Raw genomic sequence first — 27419 nt, 5'->3', positions numbered from 1 at the left:
ATGTAGCGATTGGTGCTTTGGAAACATGCGGAAGTACGGACTGACTGCTGGGAACATGTCTACAACTTCATCAGCAAGCTGTCAAACTATCGTAAATAAGTTACAAGCTGAAGCTACACGCTGTTTATCAGTGCAGTGCCCAACATCAGATAGCTAGCAAAAATTTGATCCCTGTGTTTGTCAGCGAAGCGAGCTAGCAGCAGGCAGCTGATGAAGTCACTGGTGACTGATATACCTTAGCAATAAAGCCCGAGGGGGTGTGGTATATGGCCAATATACTACGGCTATGGGCTGTTCTTACGCAAAACACAACGAGGAGTGCCTGGATACAGCCCTAAGCAGTGGTATATTGGCCATAAACCACGAACCCCCAAGGTGTCTTATTGCTATTATAAACTGGATTCCAATGTAATTAGAGCAGTAAAAATAAATGTTTGTCATACCCGTGATATATGGCCTGATATAATACGGCTGTCAGCCAATCAGCATTCAGGGCTCCAACCACCCAGTTTATAATTGTACATATACAGCAGTAGAGCGATGTCTTGTGCACATTCAATTATATAAATTTTCCTCATGATTTGTCAACTTGTGCACAATTAATCTGTGCTTCAGTCTGATCAATTGTAGATTACTGATAACAAACCACAGCTGCAGGTAGCCTAGAGAAGCCTATGTAATCTGATCCCCTCTGGCCAGGGGAAATCGAAGCAGTAACGTCATGTATTTATAGCCTAAGCTATGTACTGTAATTATAGCCTAAAACAGGCCCATTTATTTGTGCTAATAGAAGACGTGAATGTGATGAAATGTGGTTTATATTCAAACTTTGGGTGGCTAGGCTACCTAGGCCTTTTCAATCCCAAACTAGACTGGACTTGTTGACTGGAATTAATTAATCAACACCATAGTGATGACATACTGTGTGAGTAACTTTTCAATTACAGATGCAAAGGCCTACAAGATGCAAGCCTGCGTAAAGCAAGCTCAGACCTGTTAGTTCTATTGTTCAATCGCAGTTCTTGTCTCTTTGTACGTGTAAAGGACCCCCCCCCCAATTAGTTTAGTTTTAAAATAGAATTCATATGGACAAGTACAAGGTTGCTGCAGTTTGACAGGGTTTAAACATTCAAAGCAATTAAAAAAGGGGTGGAAAGAGTACTGAGATATCCTACTCAAGTAGAAGCACTGTTATTTATATAAAATTTTACTCTAGTAAAATTACTGACTTTCAGAATTCCTCAAAAACTTACAAGTACTCGGAAACACTAGTCAATTTCAGTTACAAGACCAGTTGTAATGTGTTACTTTACACTGTCCCTGTGAAAAATCACCTGGTTTAGCTCTTATGCATCCATTTGCTGAAGTATTTATTCAGTGAAGAAAATACTATGTGTGAGGTTTCGCCTGTCACATTCTATTTCTGAATAGCTGGTGATAAAATCAGATCTGGCCAGCATGTAAATTATTTCAAACTAGGGTGGTGTAAGTGTCAACATCAAAGCTCTGGAGATTGCATTCCTTCACGATGAACAAGGAATGTCAGCATAAAGTCAAACATCACTTCAGCCCCATTATCTGTCGCTGTTTTAGGTCAATGTGTTTAAGGTTAGCTGTTGGATAACAGGCAGGACGAGAGGGACTTCATATCTATACTGAACAAAAATATAAAAACAACATGCAACAATTTCAACGATTTTACTGAGTTACACTTCATATAAGGAAATCAGTAAATTGAAATAAATTAATTTGGCCCTAATCTATGGATTTCACATGACTGAGCAAGGGCGCAGCCAGGCATAGGCCCACCCACTTGGGAGCCAGGCCCAGCCAATCAAACGGAGTTTTTCCCCAAAAAAGGGCTTTATTACAGACAGAAATACTACTCAGTTTCATCAGCTGTCAGGATGGCTGGTCTCAGACAATCCCACAGGTGAAGAAGCTGAATGTTGCGGTCCTGGACTGGCAAGGTTACACGTGGTCGCCGGTTGTGAGGCTGCTCGGATATACTGCCAAATTCTCTAAAACGACGTTGGAGGCAGCTTATAGTAGAGAAATTAACATTCAATTCTCTGGCAACAGCTCTGATGGACACTCCACACTCCTTCAAAACTTGAGACATCTGTGGCATTGTGTTGTGGCCTTTTATTGTCCCCAGAACAAGGTGCACTTGTGTAATGATCCTGCTGTTTGATCAGCTTTCTGGGATCTTTTATTTCAACTCATGAAACATGGCACCGACACTTTACATGTTGTGTTTATATTTTTGTTCAGTATAACAATGTTGAGTCTTTGGCAAGAGAGCAGTACTGAAATCAGGATAAAAGCAAACGCTCCACATACAGACAAAGAGCTTCCACTTAGCAGTCCTACAGGAAGCGGGCATGGTATACAGCCGGGCTATAAACAACCACAAACAGCCAGAGCGAGCCATGTTGGCACATTTCCACTGAGGATCTATGCGGGCCGGCACCCGTGTCTCACTGAGCCATAGCTCCGGCGGACCTGCTTTAAGTTGGGGCCAAGGCAAGGCCACTGGTACTTTTCGGCTGGCATTTACATAACATTGGCTAACTGAGGTTACACCTTCTCACAAAGAAGCTGTTTTAATTATGCCGAGGTTGTTGATGTTGCTCTTCACAAGTCCTCACTGTCAGCCCTAGCTATGGAAACACAATTTCCCAAGTGTATTCCATGGGTATGACAAAACATTTATTTTTACTGCTCTAATTACATTGGTAACCAGTTTACAATAGCAATAAGGCACCTCGGGGGTTTGTGGTACATGGCCAATAAACCAGGGCTGTATCCAGGCACTCCGTGTTGCATCATGCATAAGAACAGCCCTACGCAGTGGTATATTGGCCATATACCACACCCCCTTGGGCCTTATTGCTTAAGTGTAACACACTGGTGTTACAGTCAAAAAGCAGCAGAGTGGAGTAGTCAGGTTCTCTGTGCTCCCTAATCCAGTCAACACAGACAAACAACAACCCAGCGTTTGCCTAGAACAAACCTCTTCCACCCATCCGCACACAACACACATCTCCTCTTAGTTTAGCTGGAGGCATCAGCTCATACGCCCAGCATTTGGTCAAAATAAGCATTGTCAATTTGACAAATTACCATTTAGGATGACCGATCAATATAATCTCTATTCCAAGACGTTTTGGAGTTCATTATTGTTCACAGATTAAGTGTCAATCCCTGATGGATGGTGGAAATCCTGATCTACAAAATAGAGTAACACAATGAGTTAGATAAGTGCATCTATGTGTACCATTAACATAAGATGTGTCTCATGCTGTGGTAGAGGTTCTGATAACCAGACAGGGATAACCACCTCAATCGTTACAGGGGGAGGTGACATTTCACACTTTCGCATCGAAGACATCAAGGAATGATGAGCTCACTACTGCAAAGTGTTTGTTTTGTTGTTGTTATGGTATTTGTGTAATTCAACTAAGCACCATGTTTGCTGCGGATGAAAAAGATTTCAAGGACCATCAAAGAATGAAACGTTCACCTTTATTCGTAAAGACTGGTGGATGTCTGCAGCGAGCTGGCTCTTCCACCACTGCCCCTCCCGTTCCATCTTGCCAGTAGTGAGTCGTGCCCACGGTCCACCCTGAGGAAAACATCAAGCAGTGTCCAGAAACTGATTAGATCCCTGTCCAAACGATTCTACATCACTGGTATCATCTCATTCATTATGGCAAATGTAGGAAAACTGACACGTTTAAGTTGTATGAGTTAATGCGTTATTTAAGTGGTACCCAAATCATTTGGATTTTGCAGCAAAATAATGCACTCAAACTGTCATAGTAGTATGTTGGACGTGTGCAGTCATCGAGTTCAGAGACCACCAGGTGCTTTAGCGGATTGCAGTTTATTACACTTGGGTAATTAAATGAATATGTAGGCTACCCTACAACATTAGCCAATCTAAAAAGCAAGTACCTCACTCACAATCGGTATTGCAAAAGGTATGCTAATGTTCAGATACATGTAAATTGTCGGCTTCGTTCACATAAATTGTTACTAGGCTTAATTTACCACGCGTGGCAATTCACCTAACCGCTAGAAAGTTATGAACTACCAATCGGATATTTCTGAGAATTGTTCAACGCAACATGACTGTACAACGGAAACTGTTGGAAAGGTTAGTCTACAACGTGCAAAACTAGTTATATGCTGGATTTGTAGGCTAATATCTATTAAAACGTTACCTTTCAACCTGCTTTTACCACTGAACACTGCAACACTCCGGAGTCCCCGACCCCTTTGTTTCAGACCAGCCGTAATCTGAGATTAAATCCTTCGCCGACAGTTTCCCAACAGGAAAATATCAGCAAAATAACCAACTCTTAGTTTAATCGTCACAAACCCATGAACTCAAACCTAAAGACCGGGATATTGTGGTTGAATTATGTTTGTTTTTATTTACGCCCCTCTTCATTCGCCCCCTGTGATGTGATCCTCGCTCTCAATGGAACTCGGTCAGACAACACGCCGCTCTCCCTCTTAGTATGGAGAAAAACTGGAATGGTCTCTACATACAAAGAAAGCGCCCTCAACTAAAATAATATTGGGGTGGATATTCTATGTAACATCCATACTTGTAGGCTACATTGTTACAGGATTTGAACTTCGTGTTTTATAGTCTGGGAGATCAGGCCTATTTGAAAATACATTAAGCTATTGAACGATGGTGGTAGAAGTCGTAGGCCTATATGTCTGGTCAAACTTATTATAATATGTTTCAATAATAATAATCTATATCCTATTTTTTGTGAACTAGAGGAATTACACCAAAACCTGCATCAGTGTGTCAATGCAATCAGACCATGTATGTAGGACAATGGCATTATAATTCATTATGATTCCACATTATGATTCTTATGCCATTTCTCTGTTTGACCAACAGGTGGCACATTAACTAATCGATGTTTGCAATGGATTCATTTTCATCATCCTGGACATACTTTATTGCGTTTTTAGAGATACTTTCATGATATTGCTGAGTAAATGTTCGTGTGGGGGGAGGGGTGATTTGTTTGGATTTCTACAAGAACAACATACATATTTTCCATGATTGCACAGTCTGTTGCCATATTTATTTTTATTTAACCTTTATTTAACTAGGCAAGTCAGTTAAGGACTAATTCTTGTTTACAATGACGGCCTACCAAAAGGCAAAATACGTCCTGCGGGGACGAAGGCTGGGATTATTATTTTTTAAATAAATAACATATAAATATAGGACAAAACACACATCACGACAAGAGAGACCTAAAACAACAACATAGCAAGGCGGCAACACATGACAACACAGCATGGTAGCAACACAACATGGTACAAACATTATTGGGCACAGACAACAGCACAAAGGGCAAGAAGGTAGAGACAACAATACATCACGCAAAGCAGCCACAACTGTCAGGAAGGGTGTCCATGATTGATTCTTTGAATGAAGAGATTGAGATAAAACTGTCCAGTTTGAGTGTTTGTTGCAGCTCGTTCCAGTCGCTAGCTGCAGCGAACTGAAAAGACAAGCGACCCAGTAATGTGTGCTTTGGGGACCTTCAACAGAATGTGACTGTTAAAGCCTAAATATTTATGATCTGTAGGGTTATGTATCAGGCATTTTCCATTTGACCAGGTCTGCATAATTTGATGAAATTTGTTCAAATTTGTATTTGTTTAGAAGAGTGCAAGAGTGCATGCAAACTAATAAGGCGTGAAGAATGCAGGAGTAATCATACCCTGTCCATCACTGTAGGGCCATTCCCACATACAGACCACCTCAGTCACCCCAGACAGGGTACAGCCTTATACAAACACATAAGTTAACACCATAGTGTTACAGTTGATCCCAGCTGATATGCAGGGACTGGGGCTATGCACACCACAGACATCTAGCAGAGTGGGGCTTTAGCACATACAGCAATACCGGATAGCTTATTGAAATGCTGTGAATGCCATGCCACCAAAGTATTTGGCGCTGCCATGGTAAATTGGACCAAATGTCCATTCCCTGTCTTCTTGGTATGGTTGGTATGGTAGTGTCCCATCAGGCGCATGGCACAGCAGGGACATTTGGCACAGCACCATGACACATTTAACACAGGGGGATTTCTCAACTGCTGATTCATGATCCCGCAGCAGCACTGCTACAACACCAGTCGATAAGACAAAAACTTGCAGAAAACATGCAAAAATTAAACACTTATACTATAGCTATCAAAGTTAATATATTTATAAATGTGCCCACTATGTGTCCTTACGTATATATTTATTCATTATTACATCAACTTAAAATCGAAGTTCTGGGCTGTTTCACCGATTCAGTGCCTTTTGAGAAGTGTAACGTGGTAAAAAAAACAAGGTTAATTTCACAAAATTTTAACATTCTGTCATAAAGAGCACATGTTTAACTTCATAAAAATAGGTATTCCCATCTCAAGAGGTTAAATAAAAAAGTATGACTATGGTAAGTTCCTATTAAGTGCCAAATAAAGTAACAGGGTTGACCATAACAGGGCTGACGATTTCTTCTTAAATCAGCCATAAATGTCCTTATGACAAGGAGAATGGAAGCTTGTTGTGTGCAACAAGGAGTAGCAATTGAATGCAAGCTTCACCCCAAAAAATTAATTGTTAAAACATTTCTAGCCTGTCCATCTATGGGTAACAGGGTTGACGTGTTATGCTCGACCCGCTCAGTTTTCCACCACAAAATACCAGAAAATTGCAAAAAAGCGTAGAACCAGCTCACCTGCTATTACTCTATGATTTGACTATTAGATGTTCAATGTTTCTTTTTTTAAATATATTTTAAAAGGAATAGTTTTCACCATATTAAAATGAGAGTGCAGTTCACATAACAGGGTGACATTAAAACAAGGGAGAGAAATCAATAATAATCTTCAGAAATGACTATGTCAAAGCAACAAAATAACTAGGGCTTTACATTGATGGTGAAACTTGGAGAAATTTTGTGATTAAGTGGGTTAAAAAAAACTTCCCCGAAGTGACTCAGGGTTGACAGGGGGACAAACCAAAATGCAGATTTTTGGCACTTTGGCAAGTCTTTATTCATATTAAAAATCTGATTTTTGGAGCGGCCTTTTGTATCCCCCTAATTAAAAAATGTAATCTTTAAGTCAGTCTGTTGCCATATTTATTTGTTATTTTATTTAACCTTTATTTAACTAGGCAAGTCAGTTAAGAACAAATTCTTATTTACAATGACGGTCCAAATGTGGAATCCATACCCTTGCCGATATCACGGACAGTAATGGTTTGAGAACATTCCAAGATTTGAAAGATACATACACATTACCAGGCAACTCCTTTTTTCTATATATACAACTTAGTACCTGAACCCCCCTCCCCATGTGGTCTGTATAAATGGGAAGTACATTTAATATAACAGCCTTTTCAAATTCAATATTGGTGAACAATTTCGACCTAAAATATCAAAGGGATGCAAAAGGAACTCATTTTGTGGAACGACCCTATTAAGGAAACGTATAGGTTCCTCCTATACCTACAGTATCCCCACCATCAAATAACACAGATTCAATGTACAGGAGCCATTTAGTGGCCCAGCACTTCCCCGCGCAACGCACCCACAGAACCCCAGGCCTATCTCACTGATGATAGTGTTATGGGGCTGCAGGGGCTATTTATAGCCAGCCCTGTGACTGTGAGTACGCTGGCCATTCTAGGTGGATTCCAGTGGTATGCTCAGCTCCAGTACAACCCAACCAGCACCTGCTGCGAGAGCTAACTGCCACGCCGTCATTTCAGCTCCCACTGGGCCTGGACCACATAGCCCCAGGCCAAACCTCAGGAGGAGAGGAAAGAAGGTCAGACAGTCATCCATTTATTTTGGTTGGCCTGGTGATTTGTTTTTCTATTTCTTGTTACATTTGAGATCTCTTGACATTTAAAGGCGTATGGTTCTTTTGTTTCAGGTTTTGTTGGAGGGGGATTTGACTGGAGTGGTGGGTGATGTGTGAAGATTTTTCTCCAGGCTGGGCTTTAGGATCTGGTCAGAGGGCTCAGGCTGACATGACATGAGGGGGGCCTCCTTCTAGTTCACATGAAGGTAACTGTAGATCATAGATGTCTTAATGGAAGTGTCAGATGGTCTCACTTTTGCAGACACTTTCAACAAGCACTATCTTCTACAAACACACGTTCAACTGGAGAATTCCCACAAGTCAGATCAGATACCTTCAGAATCTCACTTACCTAATAACTGCATTTTCACAAAATTTCACAAGCCTGATAGAGGTTTCAAAGATAATGTAGATAATACACATTTACTGTTAAAATACCCAGATACATTTTATTTGATACTTTTACATTTTGATATACAAAAATAGATTAGGAAAGTAAGATAAGGGCAATTAGGCAGTGATAGAGTGATGCTGAGACTCAGATTTTTCTATTTAAAATGTATGTCAAACAAAAACCAATGATTGCAAAGTTAAACAAACCATACAACCACAGTTCCAGTCAAAAGTTTGGACACACCTATTCATTCAAGGGTTTTTCTTTATTTTTACTATTTTCTACATTGTAGAATAATAAGGAAGACATCAAAACTATGAAATAACACATATGGAATCATGTAGTAACCAAAAAAGTGTTAAACAAATCCAAATATATTCAAGATTCTTCAAAGTAGCCACCCGTTGCCTTGATGACAGCTTTGCACACTCTTGGCATTCTCTCAACCAGCTTCATGAGGAATGCTTTTCCAGAAGGCTTGAAGGAGTTCCCACATATGCTGAGCACTTGTTGGCTGCCTTTCCTTCACTCCTGCGGTCCAACTCATCCCAAACCATCTCAATTGGGTTGAGGTCGGGTGATTGTGGAGGCCAGGTCATTTGATGCAGCACTCCATCACTCTCCTTCCTGGTAAAATAGCCCTTACACAGCCCGGGGGGGGGGGGGGGGGGTGTTTTGGGTCATTGTTCTGTTGAAAAACAAATGATAGTCCCACTAAGCGCAAACCAGATGGGATGGTGTATCCCTACAGAATGCTGTGGTAGCCATGCTTGTTAAGTGTGCCTTGAATTCTTAATAAATCACTGACAGTGTCACCAGCAAAGCACTCCCACACCATCACACCTCCTCCTCCATGTTTCACAGTGGGAACCACATATGCAGAGATCATCCGTTCACCTACTCTGCGTCTCACAAAGACACGGCGGTTGGAACCAAAAATCTCAAATTTGGACTCATCAGACCAAAGGACAGATTTCCACCAGTGTAAAGTCCATTGCTTGTGTTTCTTGGCCCAAGCAAGTCTCTTCTTATTATTGGTGTCCTTTAGTAGTGGTTTCTTTGCAGCAATTTAGACCATGAAGGCCTGATTCACGCAGTCTCCTCTGAACAGCTGATGTTGAGATGTGTCTGTTACTTGAACTCATAGCGCTTTATGGTTTTTGCAACTGCACTTGAAGAAACTTTAAAAGTTCTTGAAATTTTCAGCATCGACTGACCTTCATGTCTTAAAGTAATGAATGAGTGTCGTTTCTCCCCGCTTATTTGAGCTGTTCTTGTCATAATATGGACTTGGTCTTTTACCAAATAGGGCTATCTTCTGTATACCACCCCTACCTTGTCACAACACAACTGATTGGCTCAAACGCATTAAGAAAGAAAACAATTCCATGCATTTAAAAGGCACACCTGTTAATTGAAATGCATTCCAGGTGACTACCTCATGAAGCTGATTGAGAGAATGCCAAGAGTGTGCAAAGCTGTCATCAAGGAAAAGGGTGGCTACTTTGAAGAATTTATAGAATTTGATTTGTTTAACACTTTTTTGGTTACTTAATGATTCCATATGTGTTATTTCATAGTTGTGATGTCTTCACTATTATTCTACAATGTAGAAAATAGTAAAAATTAAGAAAAACCCTTTAATGAGTTGGTGTGTCCAAACTTTTGACTGGTACTGTATATACAGACATTCACAAGAACTACTTAAAAAAATTGTTGTTACCAACTGTTCTTGCACTGTTCTTCAAGTAAATGTGTTTTTGTAAAGAAAAAAATGTCGAAATAGTTAAAAGTAGTCCTTGTGCATACAGTTGTATGGTTTAACTTTGCAATTATTGTTTTTTGTTTGACATACATTTGAAAAATCTTAGTCTCAGCATCACTCTGGTAGCATTGAATTGCCCATAAACAAAACTTGATTAAAAACAATGTAGTTGCATGTTAGGATGTAATTTCATCTCATTCAAAGGCATCAATATGTACATTTGAATAATAATGTTTTTTCTTTCTGTAATTCTGATTTAGGTTCTGGATACAAAGAAACGTTGACTGAATCAAGCTTTGAACCCTGAAGAACTATTAAGAGTGTGACTTAGAAGTAAGACAGCATCCTACACTGCATTTAAAATAGAGCACTGTGGCAGTAGAGAGATGTCAGAAAAACCTCTCCATGTGATATCATTGACGAGGAGGAGGAGGATAGGACGTTGGCGCCAACTGATGACGTCAGTGATTCGACAAGTTCCTACTGCACTGCCCTATGTTCACTAAGTGATTTTGACGAGGTGGAAGAACCAAATGACAAACCATGTCCTGAGCCCCAACCTCTAGTCTCAGCCCCACTAACACCACCTTTACCTCAAGTTGGTGATGCTCCTCTACTGCTTGAGCCCTGTATAACCAACCTGACAGAGGAGGGAAAGAGTACAGACGGGTCAGGTGAAACATCAGATAAAACTTCTGCATCCAAAAAACGGGATACCTTAAGTAGCACTGTCGCTGGCGCCCTCACTGATACTGACACCAATGAGGGGCCCTGATCCTCTCAACCCATATTCACCTCTAAGACTATTTTGATCAGACCAAAAGTAAACCAATACAACCAGGACAGGGGACGAGAACACTTTGGCAGAAAGCCAAATGAGGATTCCACAACATATGGTAGAAAGCAGGAAAAGGGTCCCAGTATCTGTGGTACTGAAAGTAAACTCCTTAGCAGCCCCCCCTTGGATGGTGGTCAGGAGGATGAGGGGGAGGGGCTGGGGCTGAACTGCATGGGGGCCAGCAAGAGAGAGGAGCAGACTGAGCTGTCACTCAGAGCCAGGAATAGAAAAGCGCCTGCAAGCTGCATCTCGACACTCACAGTCGGCGAGCTGCAGTCAGGAATCCCGGCGTGTTGTTATTCAGAGTGTTCCCTCGCAACCGGGCAGCAACACCAACGGCAGAGACCTCCCGCATCCCAGAGCTTGCCAACGGACAGCCATCAAGACACCTGGAGATTCAGTCCGCTCCCTCAGAAACGCTGTAGAAGCACCTGGCGGCTCCAAGGGGTTCTACAACACAGCGGTGAGCCATCCACCATGTCCACCAAGTTCTATAAGGCAGACAGAGACCTGGCCTTCAGCAAACACTACTGCCCCCAGGCAGACTATTTGGATGTCTACAACTCCAGCTGTAGGTCCTTGACCCAGCCGTCTACAGTCAGCGACTGGTCAGAAGATGAAATCTCCCTCCAGCAGTCCTCGGTTGTCTCAGCTAACATCCAAAGCACAACAGCATGCTCAGAAACCGGCAGCTTCGAATGCATTGACGTGGCTATGGAAAACCAGGGTGAGGTGTACAGAGGGGGAACAAAAACTGTTCCCAAGAGGCAAATCCAACTGAAGAGACGTAACACGGCGGAATCACAAGACAGCGATAAGGGAGAGGTGACAAACGAAGCCCAATGTACACCCAGTACAGCCAGCCACCGCAGGGACGTGTTCATGCGTCAGCACAGCACCCCGGCAACCTTCCGCCAGGAGTCACATGGGATGGAGTCGGAGAACAGGACAGCTCAGGCCGAGCGAAAGCAGAGGCTCCAGAAGTCGATGTCCCTGGACGAGACCTCCACAAAAACCAAAATGGCCTCATGTATCATCAAGAGTGTCCTGTCAAAGAAGATGCAGTGTGAGCTGAATCTACAAAACTCTGAAGTGAACGAGGGAGCCTTCGCGCCTCTAGAGGTCCAGAATAACGGTAAGAACTGTCACCAGAGCCCTCTGGCAGCCAAAGAGATCAACACAACTGATATGAGCTCTGTTGATTCACATAGACAGAGTCACTCTATCCAATACCATCAGGTTGCGAGCACTAACACACACCAAAAGTCGCTTTACAAACAGAACTCCATTTCACTCGTGAGCAGCTTTGGAGGGTCTGAGTTTCAGAGCACCAGCACTAAGAGGGCTGAAATAGCCTCCACTCTGGAGAGTGAGGAAATAGAAAGGCAAAACCCCAGGGATGGGGCTCTGCCGTACGCTAACCGGAGCCCAGGGGACAGACTATCTTGTGACTCAGCAAAGGGCAAAACGCGGAGCACATGTGCTGGTTCAAGCAGATCTGGAGGCAAACAGGCTCCGGTGAAAAACACACCAGAGGAATGCAACAGGGGGCAAGGGGTCCATAAACAACAGAACCCCCTGCCTAAGGGGCTACAGAGGACTGATGCACTCTGGGGCAGTCAAGTCAGTCAGCAGCCACTAATTCCTGAAGGTGTATCAGGAAAAGCGATAGAGACGGGGGACAGGGGAGAAGTCAAGTTTGTGGGACAGTCTGGGAACATGGGGACACAGGGGATATTTAAAGCCAAGGCCCCAGTACATGTGGTGAGGGATGTGAGGAGGCTGGTGAAAAATACCTACAACCTGTCTTTCAAAAACGCAGGGGACACCGTTTTGGGACAAGAGGACAGTCTCCTGTCCTTCTATCAGCAGTCTGCGTATGATCAGGTCAGCCACAGAGAGGCCTGCGGGGTCAGAGCACCCGGGCCTCATGAAAAGCTGTTTGTGAAGAAAGTGTTCCCATCGGCACCTCTGAAGGTCGTGGATACAGCTTCACTTTACACCACCCCCAAGGGATATGTAACCAAAGCCACAGCTCTCCACGAATCACAAGACAGAATTCCTAACACTGGATTTACAAATATCACACCCCAAAGCCTTGCAAAATCTATTGAGAAAAGAGGCAGCCGACCCAATATCAACCAGTCTGATAACCTGGGTAGTAATGCCAATACAAGTTCAAAATACCCAAACAGAGCAGAGATGCTTCGGCCGACCTGGTCTTCAGTGGAGCCCCCCAGTAAGTCTAATCAGCAATGGTCTGAAAGAACAGGCACCACCAATGAGAAACAGAAATCCCCACAAGCAACTGCCACAAATAGTTTGACTTTAGTTCCAACATATTACTCATCAGCAGCACACGTGTACCAGCCAGAACAGTATCAGCCCTCAGTTACAACGTGTTCCAGTGCCAAGGACAGCAGCCAAAACCAGGGCCCTCCTCCCAGATCCCAGGGTCAAACTACGCTCACTTGCACACCTTCCCCTGCCTGTGTACAGCTCAACACCACTGGGACTCCACAGCCACTGATGTCTCCCTTCTTCCATACACCAAACCCCATGAACTACCAGACAATTCAAACCCACGTTGGAAAGATGACTTTCATTCAGGCCCCTGTCCTGATGCAGCCTCCCCCTCAAAACCAGCCAGTCCAACTGCTGAGGGGAGAAAAATTCTCACCCCCACAGCCAGCAGGGAATGGAGAAAACAAAATGCCCTCCCCAGACACACAACAACAGCAGTACCTGTGCAGCACACAGGGTTTCATGGCCCCGTTCAGCACAGAGTACAGGCAGGGCGGTGCAGGCTTAGCATATCCTGAGATAGCTGGAGGTCAGGTTTACGGACAGGGCCCCCGACACATGCTGATGGACCCGGAGACGGGGAGATGTTTCTACGTCGACGTTCCCCAACTTCCACCTCAGCGCAAGATGCTGTTTGATCCAGAGACCTGCCAGTACGTGGAAGTGCTGCTGCCACAGCAGACGGTGCCTACAGCAGTCCTGCCGCCGGCGTGTGCCATGCCCTACCACTCACTGCAATTCCCAGCCATGTACCCTCCCAAGTGCTTCTCTGTTCAGGCTCATCCACAGGAGATGCCTCACACCTGGCTGTAAGACTGCTGCCTACCGGACTGCAACAGCAGAACACTTAACACTACGACAGGACTGTACACCGCACTGTCCAGCGGGTAAGGACTGAGGGTAGGCCGCACAAGGCTGCCCAGAGCTGGATCAGAGTGTCTTACATACTGTCAGGTTGAGTAAAACTTGGGTATCAATAATAGTAAGGAAAATCAGAGTCTCATCTCTGATTCACCTGAATCCGGAAATTCCTGACACAATACCCATAAAGATGATGACTACCGGGACTTCACGTTGTCAGATATTTGTGTGAGAGAACAGAGGGCTGCTAAGGTATGCAATGTTTTCCATAACTATAATGCATACAGTGCATACCTGTGGTTCTCTGAACCTTCCTTTTCCCTCCCTATTGAAACTGTGTCTTTCTGGGCAGATGCTTGATGATCTTTTACTGTAACTAAAATGGCATGTCATCTCATTCTCTAACATAAACAAACAGCTTTTTTTGTGATGATGTTTGCCTGGTCTAGTTGTGTAATATAGATAAAACAACACTTTCTTAAAACACAGATTTTCTTTTGCCATTTTCAAAGGAGAAATTCGATTTTGAGTGGGTGCTATTTTTTTTTTTTACACTGAGTGAATTATTTTGTAAGCTTTTGTTGTCTTTTACATCTCACCATTGTTTACCTGAGGAGAGTGGCCTGAACAAGCCGAGAGGGCAGCTGTCGTCAGATTACAAACTCTTCACCAGGGCCACTATTGACAGAGGCCCTGGCAGACAAAGGTTCTGGGTGTAATGTGGATGGGAAATTCAATTCAACATCTTTCAACATGTCACAGTGAAATCAATACTGAACAGCCATAAAGATTCTGATCCTGTACTTCCTTGATAGATCAATAGACCCTAGCCTCTTGGCCTGCCCCTTTTTTCTTCCAATCTGTGCAGTGTTGTTGTTCAGTCTCTCTCAGCTAATACAGTACAATTACCATGTTGACTTGACTTAGAAGCATATGGGTTTTCTTTCTTACAGCACTTTTTGGTCAGATTGTAAATATGTTCATCGACGGCTCTCCTCTCACTAATCTGTTTTAACATTTTATTGTCACACTTAATAATGTAAACCAACATTTAAACGTAGTCAAAAATAGGAATGTTTTAATATATTACACTTTCATTTTATATCATAACTGTTTTGCTTTACCTCAGATTGAGTTCAGATCATTAGAAGAGAGACACGATCATTACTTGTTCATTTTGTACACAAGAAAGACTTAATAAAATACAAAAAACACTGCTAATGTTGTCTCTGCTTCTTCAGATACAGTCTGTATACAAGCATAAGGTCAGTATGTGTCTGAATATATGGCTCTTTGTTCTTCAGCGTAGACCAATAATAGACGCTATAAAAACGTGGTGGTGAGTAAGAAAACGGCGATGGTAGACCAAACCTCCAAGATAAATGGTGAGTTATGTGCTCTAGTAAATAATATTCCAGTCACAACAATGCAACATCGTGCATTTGTAAGTGTCCAAAACAATAAATAGCTGTGAAAATCGCACCTCAGTATAAAAATAATCTAAAAGATGAATCATTGAACTTTTACTATACTTTGGTGCAGGCCAAGGTAATTGTTGTGTCCATGCGTACACTCTCAGTCCTCTCTCTTAATTCATCCTCGTTGTTTTCCTGCATGCTGTCCTTCCGTCTGCGCTGCCTGAAGCCTTGGAAGCTGGGGCAGATGGGGAGATAGCGCAGGCAGCTGATCTTCCTAACGCAGCTCATTCCAATGGGGAAGTCATAAGTAGTATGTATGTTTGCTGAGCTTCCCTCACTGCCCTCATCAGCCTTCCAGTCCAACAGCCCTCTCTCCTTCCTTGTGCCTGTTTAGACCACACACACAAGTATACACACACACACACACACACACACACACACACACACACACACACACACACACACACACACACACACACACACACACACACACACACACACACACACACACACAATGACACATCTCATCGACGGGGCTGTGGTGGAGCAGGTTGAGAGCTTCAAGTTCCTTGGCGTCCACATCACCAACAAACTAACATGGTCCAAGCACACCAATCATGGTGTGACAGTCATGAAGAGGGCACGACAAAACCTATTCCCCATCAGGAGACTGAAAAGATTTGGCATGGGTCCTCAGATCCTCAAAAGGTTTTACAGCTGCACCATTGAGAGCATCCTGACGGGTTGCATCACTGCCTGGTATGGCAATTGCTCGGCCTCCGACCGCAAGGCACTACAGAGGGTAGAGCGTACAGCCCAGTACATCACCGGGGCCAAGCTTCCTGCCATCCAGGACCTCTATACCAGGCGGTGTCAGGGGAAGGCCCTAAAAATTGTCAAAGACCCCAGCCACCCTTGTCATAGACTGTTCTCTCTGCTACTGCACGGCAAGCGGAACCAGAGCGCCATGTTTAGGTCCAAGAGGCTTCTAAACAGCTTCTACCCCCAAGCCATAAGACTCCTGAACAGCTAATCAAATGGCTACCCAGACTATTTGCATTCCCTCCCCCCCCCCCCCCCCCCCTTTTCTACGCTGCTGCTACTCTCTGTTATTATATATGCATATAACTCTACCTACATGTACATATTACCTCAATTACCTCGACACCAGTGCCCCCGCACATTGACTCTGTACCGGTACCCCCTGTATATAGCCTCGCTATTGTTATTTTACTGCTGCTCTTTAATTATTTGTTATTCTTATCTCTTACTTTTTTTGGGGGGGGGGGTATTTTCTTAAGACTGCATTGTTGGTTAAGGGCTTGTAAGTAAGCATTTCACTGTAAGGTCTACAGCTGTTGTATTCGGCGCATGTGACAAATGCAATTTGATTTGATAAACAAACATTGGTAGTTACAGGCAACAGTTTGAAGGACTGACGTGTCCCATAGTGATATCGGTGGTGACACACACTGTTAACAAACACAACGCAACGGCTCCCTTCGATCCGTGTGTGATGAGGTGACTAGGAGGTGCTGTGCGTTTGACATCTGTTAACGAGATGAGGTTGCACTCTTATAGAGCATGCATACCTGGGATGGTGTTATCCAGAGCAAACGCCAGGAAGCCTCCAACAAACATCTCAGTGGTTAGGAGCACTGTGAGGATTTGATCCACCTCTGCAACTCCTGAGGGCAATGAAACATTTACCACCAAATGAATTATCCTAATCGTTATTCATAGCATCAACATAATATCCGGCAGCAAAACCGTACTAAACCTGCATACCAGTCTAACGGTACACATCCTCTGAACTTTCAAAAGCCACTGCTACACTTCCTCAGCAGATGATGATGCCTTTTCTTATCAATACAACCCTTTTAAATGTGCAGCCCACCTGTTTTGATGCAGCCAGGGTGCAAGTCTAGGTAACTGGGCAGCATGAGACCGAAGAACATGGAGAAGCCGAGGACAAAGAGATTCCTAGAGGAGTTGAGGTCTACGCTCTGCAGGTTGGACAAGCCCACAGCCGTGATCATACCTGCAGGGCGTAGACAACACAAACAACAGAGGGGTGTAAAAGGTTATTATTGTCATATTTTGAAACGGTTATCCGTGTTTCTAGCTACAAACATAATATGACCCCCCCCCCTTCTGAAATAGTGAGTTTTTTGTGATCATACTACCCTCTGGTGGCTGAGACTGAGATGATGCTGTGTGTGGTGGACTCTGTATTAGGAAGTCACAGAACACAGCGGGAGAATCTCAATTGCATACTCCTTGCGTCCTCTCTCCTCGCATCCTTCTCAAAACCCATTGGATAAGAAACCCAGAGGTCACTCCCCTCTCCCCTCTGAGAAAGAACGTGAGGGGAGAGGACGCGAGGAGTATACAATTGAGAGTCTCCCAATGACTCACCGAACAAGGTGCAGAACATGCCACCTAGAATGGGGTCAGGCAGAGATGCGAAGAGGGCAGTGAATTTCCCCACTGTTCCTAACAGGAACATTATGGCTGCACCGTATTGCACCACTCTCCTGCTGCCCACCTGTGTTTAGGGACATAGTACAACATGACTCAATGTGAACTGTGCAACCTCTATTATCAGTTGCAGTTCATTGATTATTAATCCACACCAGAGTAACATACCAGTATATGTAAAGCTGAGTAGACCCTTAGTCAATAATAACAATTGATTTCCATTGCGGCAAAGGGCTTGCACTAGAGACCATGTTAATAAGCGTTTATCCGTTTCAAACAGATATTATTGCTGATTCCAACTCGAACAAGACATAAATACAACATCTGAGATTCCATATGTACACTCATGTCTTTTAAGTAAATAGATTAAAGACAACATGTCTGAAAAACTGGCGAGGGGCTGAGGGGCTAAGCTTCCTAACCTTAGTGATTCCCAGAACTCCAATGTTGGGACTGGAGGAGGTGGAGCCATTTCCTGTACCCAGCAGTCCTGCTATAATGCAGCACACCCCCTCTGTGAAAATACCCCTAGTATGGGAAAGACAAGACACGAAGGATAATGAATGATGCAGACACATACATACATACATCAACACAGAGTACTGATGCTTGACCATAGAGGACTATCTCGAACATAGGTTCATGTCAGAACCTTAGGTTCTGAACCTTAGGTCCAGGTTAGAAATCTAAGCTCTGGCGTAGGAGACTGATGCTCACCTGTTGATGGCATGGACAGGTGGCGGAGGTGCCCCTGAGAGGCGAGCACAGGCGTAATAGTCCCCGATAGACTCTATAATGCCAGCTAGTGTGGCACTGAACATGCCCAGCACTCCGGCGATGGTCACCGTGGGCAACCCCCACTGACCTTTCAGGGACACACAAACACCACAAGTTGGAATCATTCCCCTATGCAGCAAGACAAGAGGCGATGGCAATGGATGACAACTTAGATCATTTAAACCATTCAAAATGTTATATAAGGTCATTCTAAAGGTGAACATAAATGGCCAGTGTCATCCACTTTCTTAACTTGACCCTTGCTCTAGCTCAGGTGTTAAATCTGGCCCAGTGTGAGAGACGATGGCTGTAAGGCTGGCCTCTTACAGGGGTAGGGGAAGCGGAACCAGGGGGAGAGGGTCATGATGTCACCACGCGCATCGGTGCGTGCCTTCTGTCCGTACTTGCTGGGGTCACTGGGCAGCACGTCGGTCAGGGTCAGGATGTAACACAGCAGCCACACCAACATGATGGCCATGATAATCTTAATACAGCACCACACAGAGAAGGGGAACAGCATGACATATCATACAACCTAATCATAGAGCTTATTATGTCGGCCTATTCTGTGCCCATTCTTACAGCCCTTTTCATCAGGAAGCTAATACTTTGCATTAACGTAATGGTGAAATTACCCCTGTGGTCTGTGTCTATCTATCACAGTGAGTCATTTATATAGCCTGGCCTTGACAATGTCCCCATGACCTGGCTGGCAGCACTGATTAAGGCAGTAACACAGAGGAAAATGCAATAAAGTCTGCCTAAGATGAGACTTTATTATACCTCTCAAGATTAGAGTGGCATGGTAAGTGCTGTGAATGAATAGCTTTGTGTATTTGATGAATATTAGTTCATGCCCTACATGAGAACATCTGATTAGCATGGATCGGAGGACTTTTCAACATCCCTGTGAGACAAATATGTGGTTTGTTGGTTCTAACCGGGAACATCTTGAAGATCTGGAACCTGGTGACGCCGAAGCCTTTCTTCCTGTTGTAGGTGAGGAAAGGGAAGGACCAGTTCCTCAGGTACTGAGCAAATAGCACGATGAGGAAGATGCACCTGGGGAGACGCAGAGGATCAGTTAGGCAGTGATATAGCCACAACATAACCGAATCAAAGACATCAAACAGGGGAAAAGCAATGAACCCTTTACACTCGTGGGAATTGCCTATAATGGATAGGGCTAAATTGAAATGTTTCCTACAGAAGAAATATGAAAATCAAATGCATAACCACGGTAGCAATTGAAAGGGAACACTTTGGAGATAATGGGAAAAGTATTAGAGCAAAGGTGAGGGCACAACAGTTCACCTGACACAAGCACAGTCGTTTGGAACACAACCATCCCTCCCCGCCATCACACAATTACTGTTGTTGTTTACGCAATCCCAAAAAACGGTCCATTATAAATGGCAATCTGGGTAAGGTGGGCATGGTTTGAAAGCTTGTTCTACTGCCAACATGACTAGCTAAGTTATAAAATATGATCTTACAGTGCTAGGCTTTCACAAGGCAATTCAGGAAAAAACGGTCGTCATTTTGATGTGCATAGAAAGGAGGCACGAGTGCATTCGGGTGTGTGTGCTGCGGCAAGTTTTCTTCACAATGAACAAACATAGGCTCATTCTGTTCAGAACAACCCAGGGTATGACGCCATGTAATCTTGGAACTGTACATCAAGCACAGTGATCGTACACACGTTGACACTGTACTGTATATGACATGAGTTTTATGATTTGGAAATGTGAAGTGCACATTTGGACCCCGCAGCTGCTTGCTTTTATGACATCAAAGCGGTATTTATTATAATCCTCAACGTCTCATCTTTCAAAATACATAGAGTCATCTTAATGTACAGCAGTTCCCTCACTTAGACAACAAAACATTTGCAAAAGTTGCCCAATTAGCAGGAGGGATGGGGGAACTTCTTGTCGCACAAGGTGTTCAAGTTCAGAGCGTCTGTCAGTCAAAACCCACAAACAGCTGTGAAACGCAGAGCCAGAGCTCTGACCTCATGTATAAGCATGTTACTGTACAGCCACTGCGTTCCAATTCAGGCGTTTATCAGTGCCCAAATCTGCCATTTTCAACCCGTATACGGATACGAGTGTGAAGGGCTACGTTAATAGTATGCGATAAGATTCAATAGCTTCAATGACCTTGGATTGAAGATAGTAAAGAGTCTCAAGCCCTAGTCAAAGTAATCCATTTCTACTATAGAAGCGAGGAACAGAAGTAAGAAAAACATGCCCTCGGCCTAGAGAGTAATCAAACTCAGAAAACATTGTTGGATCTCAAGTGTAAGCATGAGTGGAGAGGATCAGATGGAAAGAGCAGAGTCCACAGAGAGGATGCATTACAGGGAAGGGGTGGATTCAATAGACAAAGGATGGATTGTGCTCTTACAGTGCTGAGAGGCCCCAGTGAGAGCCGGCTCTGTCCCCAGCTGTCTGGAAGACAGACAGGCCGATGAGGGACACGGTGGGGGTGACGGTCAGGGGCCCGATGTAGTCCAGCAGGAGACCAGGGAGACCCACCAGCCCGATGACCACCTCCACTGCACTGGATGCTATGATGGCACCCTGGATCTACAGGGGAGAGAAACTGACTGTTAATATCATTAGATATGTCAAATCAAATCAAACGTTATTTGTCACTTGCTTCATAAACAACAAGTGTAGACTAACAGTGAAATGCTAACTTACGGGTCATTTTCCAATAACGCAGAGTTAAGATAAAAAAGAAAATAAAAAAAAAGAAATAGTGACACAAGGAATAAATACACAGTGAATTCGGAAAGTATTCAGACCCCTTGACTTTTTCCACATTTTGTTACGTTACAGCCATATTCTAAAATGTATCAAATTGTTTTTTTCCCCTCATCAATCTACACACAATACCTCATAACAACAAAGCAAGCAGCTTTTTTGAAATGTTTGCAACAAAAAACAGCAATTACAGCCTGAAGTCTTCTTGGGTATGACACTACAAGCTTGGCACACCTGTATTTGGGGAGTTTCTCCCATTCTTCTCTGCAGATCCTCTCAAGCTCTGTCAGGTTGGATGGGGAGTATTGCTACACAGCTATTTTTAGGTCTCTCCAGAGATGTTCGATCGGGTTCATTCATGTCCGGGCTCTGGCTGGGCCACTCAAGGACATTCAGAGACTTGCCCCGAAACCACTTCTGCGTTGTCTTGGCTGTGTGCTTAGGGTTGTTATCCTGTTTGAAGGTAAATCTTCGCCCCAGTCTGATATCCTGAGCGCTCTAGAGCAGGTTTTCATCAAGGATCTCTCTGTACTTTGATTGGTGGAGTGCTGCAGAGATGGTTGTCCTTGTGGAAGGTTCTCCCATTTCCACAGAAGAACTCCGGAGCTCTGTCAGAGTGACCATCGGATTCTTGGTCACCTCCCTGACTAAGGCCCTTCTCCCCCGATTGCTCAGTTTGGCCGGGCGGTCAGCTCTAGGAAGAGTCTTGGTGGTTCCAAACTTCTTCCATTTAAGAATGATGGCCAGTGTGTTCTTGGGGACCTTCAATGCCGTAGACATTTCTTGGTACCCTTCCCCAGATCTGTGCTTTGACACAATCCTGCCTCGTGGCTTAGTTTTTGCTCTGACATGCAATTTCAACTGTGGGACCTTATATAGATAGTTGTGTGCCTTTCCACATCATATTCAATCAATTGAATTTACCACAGGTGGACTCCAATCAAGTTGTAGAAACATCTCAAGGATGATCAATAGAAACAGGATGCACCTCAGCTCAATTTCGAATCTCATAGCAAAGGGTCTGAATACTTGTTATTGCCTGGTCATTATGGGGTATTGTGTGTAGATTGATGAGGAAAATGTTTAATTTGATCAATTTTAGAACAAGGCTGTAACGTAACAAAATGTGGAAAAAGTAAAGGGAACTGAATACTTTCCGAATGCACTGTATATACTGGGAGTACCAGGACCGAGTTGATGTGCAGGAGTATGAGGTAATTGAGGTAGCTATGTACAGGTAGGGGTAAAGTGACTAGGCAACATAATAAATAATAGTAGCAGCAGCCTATGTGGAGGACCACCATGTGACCTGACCAGGAAAATCTATTGATCCTAGTTATGTCTACATGACGTCTCAGATAATGTCAATTAAAGTGAGAGATGCTACAGTTCAGAAGGATGGACCACAAGATGGAGGCCCACTGAAAAGAAGCAGGAAGTACCTCTCTCATCCTTGGGTGCCAGATGTGGGAGGTGTTCAGAGGAAGACTCCAGTCCCCATAAATCTCCTCTGTGGAAAGACAGACAGAAACAACAGCCCATTAGTGAGGTTCTGTCTGTGACTGGGCCCTATTCTTTTCACACAGGTTGAGATTGAGGGACGCACCTTCAGAGGGACATTTCCATCGATCCAGTCCTAGGATAGCTTGAGCAGGGATGAGGAAAGCAAAAGCACTGGCCTGGAAAAGAGGTAACCTACAAATCGAAGATGAAACACGGATGCATGATAAGCATTAGCAGACATACACATGTACACACAAGCACACAAACACACACACACACACACACACACACACACACACACACACACACACACACACACACACACACACACACACACACACACACACACACACACACACACACACACACACACACACACACACACACACACACACACACACACACACACACACACACACACACACACATACACACCTGACTCCAAAGGTGGTTTGTATGAGTGTGGTGATTCCCACGCAGGTGAAGATGGTTCCCACCAGCTGACTGACAGTGTTCTGGTCCTTTCCCACACACATGGCCTCCGCTAACAGGAAGGGCACAGCGATGGTCCCGCTAAAACACGTCAGGTAGTGCTGTGATCAAAGACGCAGTGTTAATCACCGTGGAGCGAGAAAGAGAGGGGGGGGCCAGAGTTATATGGGAAACGAGAGCACACAAAAGAGCAAGAGAAAGGTGGAGTCTACTGATGAAACCATCCATGAAAACGAGGTGTGTGTGAAAGAGTGTGTGTGTGTATTTGTGCACCTGGAGGCCCAGTAGAATGCAGAGGTACCACGGCGGGACATCCTCTATGGTGTAGATCATGTCAAAGCCTGGCTGCTGCTTCTGCTGCTGCTGCTCGGCAGCCAGTTTCCCCCCCTCAGCACTCTGCTCCTGTTCCTCTGTCTGACTCTGGACGACATCACTCTGAGAGGGAGGACCAGAGACATTCACACATAAGGATTGTGGATTGGGTTGGCAACTTGGCTCCACAAATCTTGAAAGCAGAGACACGTGTTCAACCACTGGGACTAATCGATGACAAAGGCTCTCATACACCCTGGAAGTAAAACACAATTCCAGTGTTTCCACGTTTGTTTGTTTGTGTCCACCAGGTATTGTGTCTGCCCCATGTCAGTAGCCACAAATGCCCTGAAAAAGCATTGTTTCAGCTAGAACCATCCTCCACAAGTTCAGTTCAGTTAGTCAGTCAGGCATCATGGCGGTAAGGACCCTAGTCTGAGCAGGTTAAACAGTTTTTCCCACAGGGTGATTTCACCAAAAAGTCAACAGAAACACTGTGGGAATGAAGTAATAGGATAACTTAACAAGCTCAACTTTACACTTGACAGAAAGAAAAACATAGCACATCACATATGAACATCCCATAATCATGATCTTGTCAGGCCAGATAATGTACACTTACAGACATTAACAACTAAACTCATCAATGTATTGAAACGGTAGTAAATGAAGAGTTTACCTTGTGGTCTGGTTGTGTCTCTGTGTGCTGCATCTGCGTCCTCTGGGCTGTCAGGTCCTTGTGATGGATCGTTGGGTATTGGGTCAGGCTGCTTTTCTCTGTGCTCTCTCAACTCAACACTCGACCTCAGCCCTATACAGGAGTAGAACAGCACATTTTATGGGGGCTGAGGGGACCAGATTAGCCAGGTTAATAATCTGCCTCAGAGGCGGACTTTACCCGCTGGTGCTGAACAAGAGGCTGAGACTGTAAACCTAAAGGTGAAGGACCCAGGGTTCAAGAAGACACTTCTTGAGAGATAGTGGGCTAGAATCAGAATAGCTATCAGAAAGAACTACATCGGAAGGATTACATTTGTAGTTCTAGATTTGTGACCGATTGTGCATTTCATTTTATCGGAAGAGGTTGTGATAGCATCTAGGCCAGCCATACTCAATAGCCAGAACAGGGTCAATACGGACACTGGTCCGGATCTGGACCCAGAACAGGGTCAATACGGACTGCAGGTCTCGACTAAAGTAAATAAATGAATATATGTTATAGAAAAAATCTGGCTTTTAACAAACATGCTGTTGAGAATTGTAATAGTGGAATGGGCAAGGTGCAATTTAGAAATTTGGTAGTGCATGGACAGTTTTCCTCTAGTAATTCCATTCACTGACAGACCTGTTAGAAATGTCCAGTTGATCAACTAGCCCATGTTAGCTAGGTAGGTAAATAACCAGCTATCTAAATCTTGTAGTTATCATGGCCAGATTACATGTCCTGGGCCCTCTACCTGTTTTTTTTACAGTCTATGGCCTCGACACCCAGGGAGACCCCGTTGATTTTGAGTCCTTCAGGTATCATGAACACACAAAAGACAGGGCAAAATGTGTTGAATTGCAGAACATTTTCTTTAAAATAGCAAAATGTTCTCTCCACCAACAAAAGTTTGGGGTTACGGCGATAACTTGCAATATCCATTAGGACCTTTGCAAGTGTTGGAGCAAGTCCCTGGCTATCTGTAAATAATAATAATAAAAAAAGAAAAAGAAAATGATGCCGTCTGGTTTGCTTAATATAAAACATTTGAAATGCTTTATACTTTTACTTTTGATACGTAAGCATATTTTTTAAATGACATTTATACTTTTATACTTTAGTATATTTAAACCAAATGCTTTTTAACTTTTCCTCAAGGGGTATTTTAGTGGGTGACTTTCACTTTTACTTCAGAAATGTTCTTTTAAGGTTTCTTTACTTTTACTGAAGTATGACAATTGGGTACTTCTCCCGCCACTGAACATGAGATCTTATAAGGAAGACAGTGATGTATCAATTCCAGAATGTGAGTGAAGAGGGGGGGAAAAAAAAAAAAAAGACATTCTGAAAAATAACCACCTGACAATGAATGAATGGACTTTTATTTATTATTACACAAACTTTCATGACTCATACCAACCACAAGAGGTCGACACACCAAGCCATGACTCCATATTCAATTAAGGGTCATGACCTCCATATTGGCAAGCTCTGCTGCAGACTTCCCCCATTGACTTCCTCCAGACAGTCCTTCCTGTTTCAAGCCACTCCAGTGTGTCCATACACTTGTATGAGCAACGTGTGCATGTGTGTGTCTGTTTGTGAAAGTGTGTGTGATGGACAAGGCCGAGTGTGTCTTATGGAGTAATATCCTGATTTTAAGAGGATGAAATGCAATAGCTGTCTCTCAGGGTTGTACAGCCGTGGCCAAAAGTTTTGAGAATGACACAAATATTAATTTCCACAAAGTTTGCTGCTTCAGTGTCTTTAGATATTTGTCAGATGTTACTAAGTATAATTACAAGCATTTCATAATTGTCAAAGGCTTTTATTGACAATTACATGAAGTTGATGCAAAGAGTCAATTTTATAAAAAAAAAATATTTCACCTTTATTTAACCAGGTAGGCAAGTTGAGAACAAGTTCTCATTTACAACTGCGACCTGGCCAAGATAAAGCAAAGCAGTTCGACACATATAACAACACAGAGTTACACATGGAGTAAAACAAACATACAGTCAATAATACAGTAGAAAAATAAGTCTATATACAATGTGAGTAAATGAGGTGAGATAAGGGTGGTAAAGGCAATAAAGAGGCCATGGTGGCAAAGTAAATACAATATAGCAATTAAAACACTGGAATGGTAGATTTGACAGTAGATGAGTGTGCAAAGTAGAAATACTGGGGTGCAAAGGAGCAAAATAAATAAATAAATACAGTAGGGGAAGAGGTAGTTGTTTGGGCTATTTATAGATGGGATATGTACAGGTGCAGTGATCTGTGAGCTGCTCTGACAGCTGGTGCTTAAAGCTTGTGAGGGAGATAAGTGTTTCCAGTTTCAGAGATTGTTGTAGTTCGTTCCAGTCATTGGCAGCAGAGAACTGGAAGGAGGTGGCCAAAGGAGGAATTGGCTTTGGGGGTGACAATTGAGATATACCTGCAAGAACGTGTGCTACGGGTGGGTGCAGCTATGGTGACCAGCGAGCAGAGATAAGGCGGGACTATACCTAGCAGGGTCTTGTAGATGACCTGGAGCCAGTGGGTTTGGCGACGAGTATGAAGCGAGGGCCAGCCAACGAGAGAGTACAGGTCGCAGTGGTGGGTAGTATATGGGGCTTTGGTGACAAAACGGATGGCACTGATAGACTGCATCCAATTTGCTGAGTAGGGTGTTGGAGGCTATTTTGTAAATGACATCGCCGAAGTCGAGGATCGATAGGATGGTCAGTTTTACGAGGGTATGTTTGGCAGCATGAGTGAAGGATGCTTTGTTGCGAAATAGGAAGCCGATTCTAGAATTAACTTTGGTTTGGAGATGTTTTATGTGAGTCTGGAAGGAGAGTTTACAGTCTAACCATACACCTAGGTATTTGTAGTTGTCCACATA

At 43.7% G+C, this 27419-nt stretch overlaps 2 protein-coding genes and 1 long non-coding RNA gene across 3 annotated transcripts in view; 1 reads left to right on the top strand and 2 right to left on the bottom strand.

Moving 5' to 3' along the window:
- Positions 1-4593, bottom strand: part of ccnjl (cyclin J-like) — a 29186-nt gene extending 24593 nt beyond the window's left edge. Inside the window, exons 1-2 of the mRNA XM_071413890.1 lie at positions 4230-4593; positions 3527-3628 (exon numbers count right to left, since the gene is read on the bottom strand). Coding sequence (XP_071269991.1) covers positions 3527-3595 — 69 coding nt within the window. The 5' untranslated portion in view covers positions 3596-3628; positions 4230-4593. The remainder of the gene's footprint in view (positions 1-3526; positions 3629-4229) is intronic.
- Positions 4594-7731: 3138 nt separating this feature from the next.
- On the top strand, positions 7732-10884 carry LOC139583127 (uncharacterized). The gene is made up of 3 exons (XR_011676488.1): positions 7732-7874; positions 7983-8116; positions 10330-10884. It is a non-coding gene; the product is annotated as an uncharacterized lncRNA (long non-coding RNA).
- Positions 10885-15077: 4193 nt separating this feature from the next.
- Positions 15078-24651, bottom strand: slc23a1 (solute carrier family 23 member 1). Its single transcript, XM_071413876.1, has 14 exons — positions 24506-24651; positions 23788-23949; positions 23458-23615; positions 23126-23214; positions 22962-23029; positions 21158-21339; positions 19690-19810; positions 19076-19232; positions 18689-18836; positions 18394-18499; positions 17909-18038; positions 17388-17531; positions 17083-17178; positions 15078-15876 (listed from the first exon to the last, which is right to left on the bottom strand). The coding sequence occupies exons 1-14, from the start codon at positions 24536-24538 to the stop codon at positions 15599-15601; spliced, it is 1872 nt and encodes a 623-aa protein (XP_071269977.1). The 5' UTR covers positions 24539-24651; the 3' UTR covers positions 15078-15598.
- Positions 24652-27419: the final 2768 nt, after the last annotated feature.

The sequence above is a fragment of the Salvelinus alpinus genome, chromosome 1 (genome assembly GCF_045679555.1).
Source record: "Salvelinus alpinus chromosome 1, SLU_Salpinus.1, whole genome shotgun sequence".
In the NCBI taxonomy this organism is placed as follows: Eukaryota; Metazoa; Chordata; class Actinopteri; order Salmoniformes; family Salmonidae; genus Salvelinus; species Salvelinus alpinus.
The sequence above is the reverse complement of the archived record's forward strand: the minus strand, read 5'-3'. Positions and strand labels throughout refer to the sequence as shown.